Genomic DNA, 17,125 nt, shown 5'->3' on the forward strand with positions numbered 1-17,125 from the left:
TTGTCCCCACTATAACAAAAGTGATCTGCCTAAGATGTCCTTTATTTCTGGGGCTTGAAACCTGTGAATAGCTCCTTCCCCACTATCCCCAAGAAAAAATTCAAATTGCTCCAAACTGTTTGGTGACCTGATCTCTGATTCCATCTCAGCGTCCTCTCTCATCTGCTTGCTCATCCTTCAATCCAGGCTCCAGCCATCCCTGAACGTCTTCATTTACACAAAAGAAAGCTGTTTTCCATTCTTTCTTGCCACAGAGTGTGACATTTTCTTCAGGTTTTTGTTTTCCTAGAGCAGTGATTCTCAGACTTAGTGTGTAGCAGAGAGCCACCCGGAGGGCCTGTGAGATCCCCGAGAGCGCTGGACCCACCCCAGAGATTTGGATGCAGCACAGCTTGATGGGAGCACAGAATCTGCATTTCAAACAAGTTATCTGGGGATGCTGCTGCTGGTCCAGGGGCCACAGTTAAAATCACAGGAGTACATCACTCTTTCATACGCCCTCATTCCCTCATTCCTTCTACGCATTCTGCAGATTTCAGCTATGATAGCTCATTTTGGCCAAATCTTATTTGATCCCTAGCAGTTGGGCAGAGGCTTTTCCGTGTATACCTGAGTGGTTTTACTCCACCTTACTATAGCACTGAACAGCCTGTTGTAAATGCCCAAATAATGTCACTGAAATGGTAAGTTCTTCACAGGCACAGGCTTTCATCTGTGCCATGGTTGTCTCTCAGGGCCTAGTGCCTGCCTGATAGTACAGCCTCCATAAACAAAATTACTAAAGGAAAATAAAGAAGAAATAAATGGAGACTAGGATCCATGTTCAGTCCATCTTGTGTTCTCTCTAATACCAGCAAAGGCTGTACATAGCAGAAGCCCTGCACACATAACCAGGGATGGTTTTACAGGGATCCAAGGACAAGACTTATTGAGTACCCACTAAATATACTTATTTATTCTATTAACCTTTCCTAGATGTATCATACCCAGATAATAATTGATTGTCTTTCCCTTAAACCATCCCCTTCCTCTTCCACGCTGTGTCTTCCTCCTCCACTCTCCAGTCCCTCACCAGATACACAGATGGCCTCACCAAACACCAAGTACCTGGAAACCTGGGCTTCTCTCTCACTTCCCAATATTGCCAGTCTCCAGGCTATGGCTTCCTGAGGATTTACCCAGTCTGCTCTGTCTTCACTACCATGACTCCATTTCAAGCCCTCATGCTCTCTCCCTTGGACTATTATAAGAGCTTTTTAAATAAGTTTCCTTGCTGTCCATCTTGTCTCCCTCAAATCTGTTTTTCACAGAGCATCACGATTTAACTCCTCTGTTTAAAATCTGCTAACCACTCCCCATCTGCTGCAAGAGTGGTCTTAATTTTTCAGGTTAGGGATCCCTTTGAATAACTACAGACTCTCTCCCAAGATTCTGTGGAAGAGGTGCATGTAATTCAGGCCAGAAGAGTACCTGCAAAAAGGGGAGAAAAGACTTCCCAGCAGGAGACACCTCCTACAAGGCATTGTGCATTAAGGCTGTGGTGGCAGTGGGTGTCCTGGAACATTTGCATAGAAGATGAGAAGCAGCTAGAGTTGAGCCTGTAGAGACAGACAGGAGTGCCTCACAGTGTACATTGTATATGGTATGAAGGAGCCGTTGCCTGGGCCAGCCACCAGCTCTTCTGTGCCTCCATCTTGCTTTGTCTAAGCTTACCTTTGCATTTTCCACATTGTTATAGTTGCTGATTTGCTATGCTAGGAAATCAGTTTAAGGGCAGTGACTGCCCCTTAGTTGTATCCATATGCAAAAGTACAGTAGCCTGTCAGTCAATAGTTGTTGAATGAATGAATGTAGAAAGAACCAATGCTTCTGAGTTACCTTAGTTTTACACACTTGGAAATCCTTTCCTCACTGTGTCTGTTGCTGCTATGTTATTATGTCACTATTTATAACACTTAAACAATAGATTATAATTTGTATGCAGTAATACACACATATATTACATGTACAATTCAACCAATCTTAATGTATCTCTCTATATTTATACGTGTGCAACCACCACCAGATCAAAAAATGAAACATTTCCATTTGTTCTAGAAAGTTCCCTAGAGCCTTTTTCCTATCAATAGTCCATTTCCCTGACTTCTATTATCATAATTTTTACCTGTTTTTGGATTTTATGTAAATAAATAGAGTCATAAATTTGACTCTCAAAATATCCCCCATCGGATTCATGTAAGACTTTTATTTTGGTGATATTTCTCCACAACCATCGCACTACAACTTACCTTAATCTACTCAATTAACACCTACATATTTGGCTTTAGAGATGTATATCAATATCTTCTGTGGTCTGGGTATAATTCTTATCATATTAGCAGCTTCGATGTAATTGCCAGTATTCATGATATGTTAAAAAATATTATTAAATGTCTACCAAATTTACTACAGCTTAGCTACTTCATAAGAATCTAAAATTCAATTCCCTGCTGTACTCTGAAATTTCAAATATAAACATATATACCTCTTCCCTTGATCACTTCCGATCTGTATCTTTTCTTGACACTTTCCTTCTCTTTACACTTTTGGTTGACTGGGGTCTGTATGTTGCAATGTCTGCCTTGATAGATACTTGAGGGTGTAAAAGTAAACATCACTGGCCGGGCGCGGCGGCTCAGTGCTGTAATCCCAGGACTTTGGGAGGCCGAGGCGGGAGGATCACGAGGTCAGGAGATCGAGACCATCTTGGCTAATACAGTGAAACCCCGTCTCTACTAAAAATACAAAAAATTAGCTGGGCGCCGTGGCGGGCGCCTGTAGTCCCAGCTACTCGGGAGGCTGGGGCAGGAGAATGGCGGGAACCCGGGAGGCAGAGCTTGCAGTGAGCCGAGATCGCGCCACTCACTCCAGCCTGGGCGACAGAGCGAGACTCTGTCTCAAAAAAAAAGTAAACATCATTGTAGCAGCCTCACGTCAGCATTTTGAGAGGAAGCCCACGCAGGATGTAAATTAGCAGTAATAGGATGCAGCATCAGTATCACGCGATACATCAGTGCAGCTAAACTGGCCAAGAAGAAAGGGGAAGGGGCCGAGCGGGAGGCACTTTGCCCGCTGTGACTCTTGAACACTTATTTCCTACTCATTTTACACAACCCCTTCCCTTCTCCACCTTCTCCTCTCCAGATGTCTCTCCTATGCGTGTCCTCCCCTCTCCCTCTCCCTCCCTATGTACACAACACCAACATGTAGGGTTGAAGGGACGATGGGCAGTGAGGAAGGTAGAAAAAATGTGACAGAAGAAAGGCCTGTGCCAGGAGTTGAGGGCAAATGGCATACTGGAAACCTAAGCCTAAACCACCCAGCAGGAGGGGTATTGCCCCATGATGAAAGGTATGGTGGACTCTGTAGCCTGAATGACTTGGTCAACAGAGTCATGCTCTTTTCTGGCCAAATGATCTTGAACGTCTTGCTTAGTCTTTGTGCCTCAGTTTCCTCATCTGTTAAAAAAGTATTAGTACCCACTACATTGTTCCATTTCTTAAATGAATTGATGCCTATGAAGAGGTTAGAATGCCTACCACGTAAGAAGCACTTTTTAATTGTTTGCTGTATAAGATGAAGACTTAAGAAATGGAAGTCATTTCCTAGAAATATTCACTAAGAAGCTTATTTAGAATGTTCTTACTTTTTGAATAATAAATCTGAATATTTATTCTGAAAATGCTAAAGAGAATGACATTAACATATTTATTTTTTGACTACCTGAGTTTTAGGGCTGCTCTGATGTTTGACATTGAAGTCACACTGAAGAAGAGAGGAAGCAGGGATGAACCATACTAAGAGCATGCATTCATGTTACTGTTTTCAGGTATCCCAGCCTCATTCCCTTGATGCCAAGTCTATGGGTAGAATTTCTGGATTTTGGGCTTCTAGGATGAGAGGTTTCCAGGATTGGCAACAGTAGATAAATTAAAGAAATACTGCATTGAGTCAGATCAAGTCTACTGCATTGAGTCAGATTAAGTCCACCTTTATGAGGAAACTGTGGAAAGAAGGAAGCAGAGATAGGGATGGAGATTTCGAGACAGGAAGAGGACTTACCTTTTGGTAAATGATGATGGGATGTGCTGTCCACTTCCCACTTGTCACTGCCTCTGCTCTGACCCCAGTGCTTCGCCCTTAGGGGCCTTGGGCGGCCTCACCTTCCCAAACACACTATCCTCTCTATTTCTCCTGCTCCAATAATTTCCTGCAATATTTCTGCGTTTCAGATCTAATCATCCCTCTCCTCTGCATTAAAAGCTTCCTTGTCTCTGTATGACGCATGAGAATGGACAGAGCCTCTCACCCCTACACTGCAGCCTGACCTCCACTTAACCTCTCTAACTCACCTCTCAACTGGCTGCGCCAGGTACTATCCTTCAGCCTTGCCAAACATTTCTGTCTATTTCTTGAACATGTCATGAAGACACCACACACCTCCCTTCTGCCCACCTGCTTTGCCTGATCTGTTCCTACTCATTCTCTGATGTCTGCCAAGCACCACATCTTCAGAAACACAGTGCAAACCCTCAAGCTTCAGGTGCCTGCTCCATCCTGCCATGCATTTTCTAGTGTAGTCTCCGTAATTCTGGTTCCCAGTATATAATCTTTGTAAGCTCCACAGGGTAAGGTCTAGGTCTGATTCATGGCTGTTGTATGTTGAGTGCTCAACAAAGACTTCCAGGGTTGATAGAATTCTATGGTAGTCCCCCTACTTATTTGCAGTTTTGCCCTCTGCAGTTTCAGTTAACTACGGCCAACTGCAGTCTCAAATATTAAATGGAAATGTCTAGAAATTTCTAGACATTTCCATTTAATATTTGTATTCTATTTCTAGAAATTCGTTAATTTTAAATTGCATGCTGTTCCATGCACGGAGTAACATGATGAAGTCTCATGCCATCCAGCTTCACTTCTTTCTGGACATGAGTCATCCCTTTGTCCATTGCATAAACACTACATGCTTCCTGCTCGTTAATCATCCACATCGTGTACTCCTGACATCCAGTCATGGACATTGTCACGGCTCAGTGATCCTGGGCCATCTGAAGTGGATGATCCTCTCTTGACTGCAGTGTTAGGTCAATAGTAAGTAGCCTGCTCCATACCAATGCCTACGTCATTCCCCTCACATCAGGCATCAGTAGGCATTTTATCATCTCACATCATCACAAGAAGAAGAGTGAGTACAGTATAGTAAGATATTGTGAGAGAGAGAGAGACAATGAGAGAGAGCACATTCACCTAACTTTTATTATAGTATTTTGCTATAATTGTCCTGTTTCATCATTGTTGCTGTTAATCTCTTACTATGCCTAATTTATAAACTAAGCTTTATCATAGGAATGTATGTATAGAAAAAAACAGTGTATATAGGGCTCTGTATTATCTGTGGTTTCAGGCATCCGCTGGGGATCTTGGAAAGTGTCCCCCTCAGATTGGGAGGATACCATATAATGTCTACTTGTTTAGCACCTGGTTCATGGGTAAACATGGCATATTTACTGTGAAGGGGATCTACTAGTCATTGATACCTGCAAGACTGTACCAAAGGCAGTGATGTCTTCAGGGCAAATCACATAATAAATGTTTTCACTAATATAAAGATAGCATTAGGTTAACACAATATCAGGGGTGTGTGAAATACTCAGGTAGTGATGGTTGGAAGTGTATTTGTTGAGTACCTAGCTTGTACGGAAGAACCCTGGGCACTAGGCATTATTGTTTCCATTTCTCATCACAGGAATTTGAACCTCAAACAGGTGACCTGACATTTAGGGAGTGACAGATACAGGATTCATATCCAAGGAAGTGTACTGATGTAGAAGTAAGGAGAGATGACCCACGAGAGGAGCCTTGGTCAGGACAAGGTTGTCCCAGTCTTCTAGGGTTTCATTAGCCTCACTCACTGTGGCCAGAATTTACCTGTGTCTGTTGCTTTACTCTGATAAGTCCTTCCAGTTATTTATAGGAGTGTTAAATATGGAGAGAGAGACAGAGAGAGGAGGAAGAGAAAAGGAGGAGGGGAGAAGGCAGCCGTTAGTGGGGGATGGAGACAGGGATGGTGGGGGATGGAGGGGAGGAAGAGAAGGTAAGAGGAGTGGCCAAAAGAGGCTAAGAGAGATTCTGATGGGAAACATGAAGTCATGGATCATGAATCAGAGACATGGATCAGAGCACAGACCACACTCACAGAGCATCCTAGCACTGGTTTCCAGAGCCCCACTATTCAAAAAGCAATGGACAGAAAGCCTGATATTATCCTGCAAGGGTAGTGGAATTGTAACACAGGAGAGGAACCAGAGTTCAAGGACTCAGCTTTTATAAGCTGCACATATGCCCATTTGAGAGAGGACAGCCCTTTCCTCTGACAGCCCAAACTGTGCAGACAGGAGAAAATATTTATGGAAAATAATATCCTAACAATGAGGGCTATTGAAACTTACCCAAAAGACTTGAAACTTCAGTTTGGGGAAATAATGTAATGACATTTGTGAATTTGGATATTTCAGTGTACATTTCTTTTTCTGGAACACTTTAAAATATTGTTAAATTTTGGGAACCTCTCTAGTGACTATATTGTATACATTGTTACTCAAAGAAAATTAGCAACAAGGGAATTCAAATTCATTTAGAAGAAGAACGTCAAACTAGTACCCAGATCTCCCTATGATCCGTTTTAATGGAGCCTTCATGGGGAATACTGAAAGACAATATAAACTCAGTCTGCTTGTACCTACATGCTTGAATGAAGAAGGGGCTATACTCCACTTCAATTCTCTCTTCTTCTCCTGTCATGTATGGTAAGTTATGTTTACCTATGTGTTCAATAATCCTGCCTTTAATAAAATATTCCTCAAGACATTATATGTCATGCACCAGAAAATGTTTTACAGCCATTCTCATTCTCTGGCTCTCCATTTGTTGATCTCTGCATGTTCACTAATGTTTTGGACCTCTTAGGAAACAGGGAAAGTAGAAGGCTTGAGACTCAAATAATGAATTACCTACCTAGGAAGAGCCTTCCATATGATACTAGTTAAGAAAAATGCAAAGCGTTGCATTATAAATGCAGGATTGACTGGTACAGGAAGAAAATGAATATAGGGTTTAGAGAAGGTCAGGACTAATTTAAGCAATAAAAAAAATCAAGAAGAATTTGTAGATTAAATGGGCTTGAAGTACATTTGAAGAATGCACAGAATTTGAATAAGTAACTTATTAAATTGTAAATAAGAGCATGATTCAACTAAAGAGGCATATTTTGTTTTAAAAATCCATGTATATCAATGGGAAAAATACGAAAGAGAGGCTGAGGCTCCTTATTTAATTGCCTCACAATTCCTTTCATCCTTTTCAGGAAAATTAAGAATATCTTTTAGGTCATCAAAAAGCCTTCAGATACTGTCTTCTAAATGACAAATTTATAGAGATCTGTTCAAACATTTCAGCCTGGTGTCCCAGCTGTCTTATTTAGGCCATCAGTAATCTCTAAACTTGCTTCATCATCAATAAAAGTTTTTTTATCTGCCTATTCCTGGTAACTGGTTGCAGTATGCTATTTATTCCCTCAAGTTGATTAAAGAACAAGGCAGAGAATACTTAATTATTAATGTGCTCATATCCATCCATATCATACACGTGCGCATAAACCTAGGTAGAGTCAAACAGACATAAAACAACACTGTCTGTTTCTTATTCACCATTAAGATATGCAAACTTTTGTTCAAGGTCAAACATTAGACAGGTGAAATGACATCTGAAAATGGGAAGGTACTCCTAGATAGTTGTAACACATATGCTGGAAAGATTTCAAAGTGATTGTTCGTATTCGAATGAAAAACCTTACAAACGCTTTACAAATGTCCTCCTTTAGATACCCAGTTTAACTGGTCCTCACTAGAATTTAAAACATTTCATTTTGATTAGGGGAAAAATCACCAAAGGAAGTGGGTGGCAAATGCCCTTAAGGAGCAATTAGAACATCTCATATAGCCTGAGTGTGTGTGTGTCTGTGTGTGTGTATCTTCATATATCCATATCAATACACTTGCATGTATTTGCTATTATATTAATCTATATTGGATTACAGAGAGTAATTTTCAGTCTTTTGAAACAGTATTTAAAATTGCATTTCTTTTCTATATCACTACTCTATGAAAGTATTTGAATAATCAGGGATATTTTCTAGCCCTTATATGACAAATTCACTTTTAGTCACTAAAGCAGTGCTCAGCTGGGTTAGCCCTCACTGCCCTCTGACATGGAGAGGGCAGGTCCTATTAACCCCTACTTCTTTCCAATTGCACAAGTCTGTACTGTAAATTTCTTCTTGTTTACCCTGCAATTGCCCACATCTAACTTGAATGTCCATTTGTTCTGGTTGGAGAAATGCGAGACTATGTGAAGCTGAAGTGAACACATGGCCCTGTGGAATCCTGAATCCAAGAACTAGTGGTTTCATGGGCAGGCCAAAATCAGGAACAACCTCCACAGTCACTAGACTGAGATGAGGGACTTGATCAGAGAGTCAAGGGTCTGTTCAGTCATTCAAGGTAGGCTTGATCCTGGTCCTGAGGCACTGGGGGTTGACCAGAGGCTGATTCTATAGCAAGAGCTGAGTGTATTTATGCCTTATTTTTTGACAACTCAGGTATTTTCTCCTCTATAGCCTTCAGTCTCAATTATTAGACCAGAGTTATGTTCCCAGGAGAGGTCTTGACTCCATTCATGTAGAAACAGTCAATATTTGTGATAGAGGATATTATAAATTTAGCTCTCAGCCATTGTGTGTGAGACACTTGTGGCTCAAGGTCTCTAAATGTGTGTAGTTTACTTCATCAAAGGCGAATATTTATAAGCCCCAACCTATTCACCGGGCAGAGGCAGTGATGCCCCATCACAGAGCTTAAATTTGCATTACAGAAAACTGCTGTGTGTGATTTATATCTTCATTTAGAATTTTTGTCATGACCTACTGTTAATACATACTTTACCTAAATTGATGATGTTTGCAAACTTTAGTTTTAATTTCTTCATTTAATAAAGCATGACGATGCAGGAACTATTAGATTAGGGATTATCTGTCAGCAGACTGGCATTATGAAACTACAGGTTGTACATTGTCCAAATAGGGTTTTAAATGAAAACGTGAAGTAATATCTCACCTGGGGTCTTTTTGGAGCTGTGTCTCATGAATCCCATTTTAAAAGATATTTACTAAGCAATTTCTAATTTTTGAATGCTTATCTCTCATTAGAATCATTGCAGTTTCATTTTTTGGCTGGGAAATCATTTAGCCTTATTTGAAAAAGTCTGGTGTATAATAATGCTAACATTTAAAAGAAAAAAACATTTCATATCAGAAATAGTGTGACTAATGAGCAGCTGTATGGTGTATAAAAGAGATAAAGGGGTTTCTTGATTATTCAAAAATGAGTTTGAAATATTATGCATTCGTATTTGGGAAGAACAATAGTTCATTGTAATAATTCTGAAAAATAAAATAATTGTGCTTTATTTGAAAATTTTCTGGAAATGAAAAACAATACCCTCTTTCAAATGCGTGGATTTAGTTTTGTACTTAATGACCATATTCTGCAAAATAGATAAATAGCTAACAATATATTTAATTTAGCCTTGGTCATTTCTTGCTACTGTCATCGACTCTAATACCATATTTAAAATATAAGATGCAGCCGGGCATGGTGGTTCACGCCTGTAATCCCAGCACTTTGAGAAGCCAAGGTGGATGGATCACCTGAGGTCAAGAGTTCGAGACTAGCCTGACCAACATGGTGAAACTCCATGTCTATTAAAACTACAAAAATTAGCTGAGCATGGTGGTAGCCACCTGTAATCCCAGCTACTTGGGAGGCTGAAACAGGAGAATGGCTTGAATCAGGGAGGCAGAGGGTTGCAGTGAGCCAAGATTGCGCCATTGCACTCCAGCCTGAGTGACAGAGTGAAACTCCATCTCAAAAAAGAAAAGAAAGGAAATATATATGTATATATAATAATGTATATATGTGTATATATATTACATATGTGTATATGCGTGTGTGTGTGTGTGTGTGTGTATGATTCAAGGAGTCCTGAAATAATTGTCTGACAACCCAACATTGAGTTGAGTTTCTCAGGGATGTATATAGATGAGGAAGTTTTAATCAACTTCAAGTTACCATTTTAAAACAATTTTATGAAGGAAGTTAATAGAGCCAAAATTATTTTCCTCAGTACTAACGCATGCATTAGAAATTAATTTTTGTTGTATAGTGATGAAATGTATAATTACGTTTAAACATAGTTCTACCAGTGTTTAGAGGATGAGTATGTGGTTTCAAAGACAAAAAGATAAAATGGCTTCTTAATCTGGGGAAATTATACGTAGATACAGTTTATACATAGGAAGCACATTCTAAGTAGTTTAACAAATCTGTGAATACATTTCTTAGTGTATCCTCCTTCAACTCTTCAAAGTGGATTAGATGTTGGCCCTTGTTGTTTTAGAGGTCTACATTTGCAGTCTTACAATTTCTAGCACACCACACTGTGCTATCTTGATTGTCTCTATTTTATCTGACTATAAGCACTTTGAGGTCAGGGATTCATGTTTCTCTTGTAGCACAAAGAGTTGCCAAATATTTATGGAATAAATGAGTCGATGAAAAACGAACACATTTGATAATGAGCCCCTGGAGATGAGATGTTAATTCTCACAGGGTACCTTGGTTAGAGTTCTTATAAGAAATGCCTTAAGTTATTAAAAAAAGTAGGACTCAAATCAAGTATATTTTTAATAACTTATTTTCTTTGTCAAGTGCACAACATGCCCCTCTGAGTGTTATGCTTTTTTTCAGTTTAAAGAGTGGATGGTATCGTTAAACTCAATTGTCTTAAGATGTTTGCTGAGTTTGTACATATGCAGAGAAATGCAATTTGCAGAAAATCAAGACACTCAGACATTTAAGGAAGGTCTATAGGCAACACACTATTTATCTGGCATTGTATTAAGAAGAGGGGGTAGGGACATCTACGTGGATAAAACCTTACCCAAAGAGACATTAGGTAACATTCACATAAACTCACAGTTATTTTATGCACATGTAAAGATTTATATTGATTTAAAGAGGAGAGAGCTTTACTTCCTGTGTTGGAAACAAATATAGTTGTCTCTTACAGTTTTATTGAAACATTACAAAACATCCAAGAAACTCTTTCAACATACATTATCGATTCCTGGTATATAAAGGCTTTGTTTGAGAATATTTTATTACTGAAAAGCAGCCAAAATGGTGACTTGTGTGACAGTGACTCTCAAAAATTAATTGTAGAATCAACGAATGAATGAGGAATCAGCATTTCTGATGAAGGCTGCAAATCCACATTCTAATCGTTGGCAAAACAAAGTTGAAGTGTCCGTAATCATCATTTGGTATACATAACTAAATCTTTTTTTCCCTGTTAATGTTAATGACAACTTTTCATTGAACACCAACAACAGAAACCAGAAACTTTATGTGCATTATTTCTAACCTTCAGAATAAAGATTAGGAATTATATTTCACATGCATAGATAAGGAAACTGAGGCTTTAGCAGGTTAAATAATGTGTTTACATTGATACTCTGCTAAGTGGTAGAACCTGGATTTGAAATCAGGCTGTTCTGTGCAAAATCTTTAACTTAGTATTTTACATCACACTACTAAAATGTGTTAGAATATTGTTCAGTGAAAATTTAAGTCATGACTCCTTGTTATATAGATTTGAATTTCATAATCTTCTAGTTTAATAAAAGCACTGCTCTTTGAGTTTCGTTCAGTAAGGAATACAAAATTATGTTACTGCCATAGAAGGATGGGTGCACTTACCATACTGTTCATGTTTACCTTTCCGATAACCTCAAACCTGAAACATAAATTCTAGACTATGTCAGTTTGTCTTTGGAGGAGATCATCATAAAAAATGTATCAATTTGCAAAAAAAAGTATCACTTTGGATTTGTAAACAACCTAAAATATGACCTTTTTGTTTGCTACCATGGCTATTGCATTCTGAGTATGATATTCACTTTTATAACAATAAACCCTGGCAGGCCATGTATTTCTTTCTGATTCCAATTCAGTCAGACTTACTTCATCCAATTGGGTTGTACAGTTAAATTCATTGCAGTCTGCAGAGGTAGGAGAATCCTAAATTTTACAGCTATGCAAACCAAAAGCTTTTTATGGATAATTTAAGTTTTACATTCTGCACAGAAAAGCAGAAAGATGTGTTCAGAAATATAATGCAATTTTTTTCATTACTAGGGACAGATCAAAGATCTCTAACTCTAAGAGGTGGCTATTTTAAGCTCCTGCTATCAATTTCCTATTCACACACAGCAACTGGTGGCAACTAAAAATAATCTGCTTTACTACTAGCTAAGAATCTGGTCATATGTGGCTGATGGACAATATGCACGAAGAAGATTTAGGATCCCTCTATCCGTGGCTTCTCTCCAGCCCACTCATCAGCTTAGTTTGCTGCCATTTGAAAGCTATTGAAAAGCCATTAACAGGCAGGACCGGGAGAGCCGCACTGCAGCACACCTCCGTGCAGCAGAATGTGGCTGCATGTGAACACCAATTAGAGCTGACTATTCTCGGGATTGTGGTACTCGGGGCTGTGTCAATCAAGGGTGCTACAATAGCACGTGCAGCAGCGGTGCCTCAAGACCCACCGGGGAGAGGCTTATCTTAACTCCAGCTGCCGAATGAGAATGAGTTTGAAGCTTTTTGCAGGATCATGGAACAGAGCCTCCATGCAATAGTGCATCCTGAGGTAAACTGTTACCTGAGTAAGGGCTTTAAGTAATGCATTTCCTGGGAACGACAGTTGTGACAGAAGAGAATGCTGGAACCCGTAGCAAGATTCCTGTCTGAGATGGAAAGATGTCTCACTATCATTTTATCAAGTGCTGTAAGTAAGCTTGATGTTCTGCTCATGTGTTTTATTTGTCTTGTTGAAGTATTATTTTGTGCAGATGCCAAAATTAAGGCAGGTCTCCTGGTATACCACATTCCCATGAGTGACATGGACTGTTGACTTAGAAGAATATTTTACAGGCTGGATATATTTCCTTTTAATTTCAGATTGGGAAATAATTCCAGTGTGATCCAAATGCTAATAGCACAGAGATCTTAAAAACTTTAGCTTTAAAAAAAATGATTCATAAACACAGCAACCAAAAAAAAAAAAAAAAACCCAGCAACACATGGAAAGAAATTATAAAAGTGTATTTTTGCTCATTGGCACATGTTAATAAAGTACATAAAAACTAAGTTAATTCATATATGGCTGAGGTCATTTAGCTAGTATTTTAGTCTCAAGTTTTACCACTTAAGCCTCTATTCAATGCTTTTTGTAGGCGTGATCTTTAGGTTTATCCTTGACTGTAAACTTTTGTCCTTGTATCATTCACCTTGCGGTGCTTCGGGACTCCAGGGACTCTGTACCAAATGCTCTCCACTGATGCTCATATGTGGAAATCTAGTTTGTCACCAGCTTCTTTGATGGGCTTATCAAGGGTTTCTTTAGTGTCTGAAATTTTGGCAGAATTTTCTGAGCTAGAGAATACCTTCATCTAAACCAACTCTGGATGGTAATAATGAAGAGGAAGACATATTTATCCAAAAATGGCTTGCTGGATATTCATTTTTGTCCCCTGCGGCACTTCTGAAAACTTCTGTACATATATATCATGATCTTAAAGTGACAGATGACATCTGCAGAAAATGGTTTTCTTTTAGGCTGAAGGTTTTGCTGCCAAAGGACATCACAATGTTAAACTGAAGTGGCATATTAAGGGAACACATGTGTTGAAGGAATCTTGAGCTTTGCACTAAAGGAGACTGAAAAATGATGATTGAGAACGTGAAAATATTTACCTTTCTCTTATTTTTGGTAGATAATGTATACAGGAATTAAAGCTATGATTAATGGAAATAAAAATGCCTTACTCTTAAGCATTGCCAAGAATGTCATGCTTTCATGTTGCAGAACAATTTTAATTCCCAAAAGCATTCACTGGTCATCTCGTAAGTTTGTAGATTAGCTCTTTAACTAATAAGAATTAGAGGCATGCAGCACATTTAAGAATTTTGAGAATAGTCTTCTGTTTTAATCTGTTACATCTTGGGGTTATTTTCTTGGAGAAATAGACATAGGGCAATACTCTGACTGGTTTTTGTATTGCCTCTCATGTTTTACTGCACTAGCAGAATGTCATTATTTTCCTTTCTGTGCCTCTGCAGAGGAAAAACTGCATCGTTCCTACAAGGAAACTGGGGGCTCATTAGGCACAGTGAACACACCTGGTGGAGGGCAGCCATGGAGCACGGGCAGAAGCACAAAGGGACAGTGACATGGACGTGAGAGATGCAGGGAGCAGCTGGTCACTAAACACAATATGAGGCTGCCCTTTCTTGCCTTATGTTCTGTTTTAGTTGATTTATTTGATTGCAGAATTTCAGAAAATTATAGGCATTTCAGAAAACTGATGATGTCAATGGGAGCCTGTGAGATATTTCTCTTAGCATGCTAGTATAAGATATGAAATCTAAAATTAATGAATTTAAACATTCCTGATGCATTTCTGAAAGTAATTAGCAACTACTTACTAAAGATCTGACTGCTTTCTAAGCTTTGAGTGTGACAGTCTATAAAATGGAAAGGAAGCATGAATATTATGAAATGCTTACTTTACTAGAGAAACGGTGCGATGTGTTAAGGAGTTCAGAAATTTTACTGCATTCTGTGCTGAACTAGTGAAGGGTGTTTTATGAAAAGAACACATCTTGAGCTGTATTTTAGAAGGATGAAAAAAATATAGAAGACGGCCAGGCGTGATGGCTCACGCCTGTAATCCCAGTACTTTGGGAGGCCAAAGCGGGCGGATCACCTGAGGTCAGGAGTTTGAAACCAGCCTGGCCAACATAGTGAAATCCTGTCTCTACTAAAAATACAAAATTTTGTTGGGTGTGGTGGTGGGAGCCTGTAATCCCAGCTACTAGGGAGGTGGAGGTAGGAGAATTGCTTGAACCCGGGAGGTGGAGGTTACAGTGAGCTAAGATCGTGCCATTGCACTCTAGCCTGGGCAACAAGAGCAAAACTCCACCCCCCACCCCCCACCCCCCCCAAAAAAGTGAATGCCTTCATGGTATCCTAAGGGTTTATTGATAAGGGTCATAATTCATGGTTTAATGGTTGTTCCTGATGCATAAGATTTTCCCAAATTGTTGTCTCCCATATTGGGCTGTTCTGCTGGCAAGGTTCCTTGGCCTTTGTCACACTCCATTCCTTCTTCACCTGTCCTGCATTTCTACCACATATCTGTCTTTCATTCTGAGCCGGATTTATCACCATAGCATGTTCACTTCCAAGCCAGGCAGCAATGCAGGAACTGGATGAATTTCAGGGCAGGAGCAGGATCTTCTGAAACGTGCAACATTAGCATCCCATGTGCTCCTAGCGAATCAGAAGCCTGCGGGTGGGATGCTGAGTGACCGATAACTAATGCTCGCAAGGAACTTTTAGTCACCTGGGAAAATACTCACCATCTAAGGTGAAAAAAATTATACACTTCAAGATGGAAACTCAATCTAACAGTTGTTATCTCCAGTTTATGATATTACCTGTTACTTTGTAAAAATAAAAATTACTTTATTTTAGAGAAGGGTTAAAAACTAGAGTGTAAAAATTTACTGTGGAAGCAGGATGTAGCAGGAAAGTGTCGGAACACCACAGCAAAATGTGCAGGTGTTTCATGTATCTTGGTAGCTGAGAAGTAGCTTCAGACGGATCTGCAGTGAGAGCCAGTCTCAGAGCCCTGTGCCTGCTGAGAGGTAACACGTGAACATGACCAGGCCGCAGATGAGGAGCAAGCAGGAATGAGAAATGGAACTCGAGGGAGTAATGGGCTCACAGAACTTTAAGGCCATGTGAGACTTGAAACTATTTTTGTTTTACTCTTAATGAACTGAAGTGGAGGCTTGAGGTTTACCTGTGGAGTTCCCTTCACATGCCTCTGGGGGTGAAGCATTGAAATAACTACACTTGGCCTATTTCTCTCCTGGTTCAGCTCTTCTCTAAGCATACAGGTTTGGGGCAGCATTGTTTGTAGCAGGAGCAAGGTTAAAGTTATTTAAAATGAATATTCTCCAGAGCTGCTAATTCATTTACAACAACTTAGAATGAATTGTACCAGAAAACCTGTCACTTTATATGTTGTATTAGTCAGGGCTCTCTTGAGGGTCAGAACTAATAAAATAGATGCATATATAAAAGGGAGTTTATTAAGAAGAATTAACTCACACAATCACAAGGTGAGGTCCCACAATAGGCTGTCTGCAAGGTGAGGACCAAGGAAGCCAGTCGGAGCCCCAAAATATCAAAAGTAGGAAAGCTGACAGTGTAGCCTTTAGTCTATGGTCAAAGGTCCAAGAGTCTAAAAGCAGAAGAACTTGGAGTCCAGTGGTCAAAGGCAGGAAGCATCCAGCATGACAGAAAGATGTAGGCTGGAAGACTCAGCCAGCCCGGTTCTTCCATGTTCCTCTGCCTGCTTTTATCCCAGCTGCACTGGCAGCTGTTTAGATGGTGCCCACCCAGATTGAAGGTGGATCTGCCTCTCCCAGTCCACTGACTCAAATGTTAATCTCCTTTGACATCAGCCTCGCAGACACACCCAGGAACAATACTTTGCATCCTTCAATCCAACCAAGTTAACACTCAGTATTAATGATCACACATATTAAACATGTTTTATGACACCAAGGTTAAAACCCAGTTTTTTTCCTCAAGGCACTCATGTTCATGAACACCACCTCCAGTAAAATGCTCTCCTCACTTTTCTAGCTATCGCACACACTGTTCGCTCCTTGAAGAACTTTCACTGCAGTGGTTCTGCAGTTCACTGACGCTCCCTCCATCTCCTCACTCTCCCATATCCTGCTCTCTGCCTGGTCTAGCCCCCGTGGTCCATTGCTGAAGCCACTTCACTCCTTGCCCTCACCTCCCTCTGTTCCACTCAAGTGATGAATACCTA

At 39.9% G+C, this 17,125-nt stretch overlaps 1 protein-coding gene across 2 annotated transcripts in view; it reads left to right on the plus strand.

The window, feature by feature from the left end:
- MYO16 (myosin XVI) overlaps positions 1–17,125 on the plus strand; it is a 609,548-nt gene that overhangs the window by 21,245 nt on the left and 571,178 nt on the right. The window contains exon 1 of one of the 2 annotated variants that reach the window (XM_010384747.2): positions 12,352–13,002. The exons of the other annotated variant lie outside the window; for it this stretch is intronic. Within the exon in view, the coding sequence (XP_010383049.1) occupies positions 12,975–13,002 (28 nt within the window). The 5' untranslated portion in view covers positions 12,352–12,974. Of the gene's footprint in view, positions 1–12,351; positions 13,003–17,125 lie in introns of those variants that run through there. 2 annotated transcript variants of the gene reach the window in all.

Source organism: Rhinopithecus roxellana, chromosome 18, assembly GCF_007565055.1.
Source record: "Rhinopithecus roxellana isolate Shanxi Qingling chromosome 18, ASM756505v1, whole genome shotgun sequence".
Lineage (NCBI taxonomy): Eukaryota > Metazoa > Chordata > Mammalia > Primates > Cercopithecidae > Rhinopithecus > Rhinopithecus roxellana.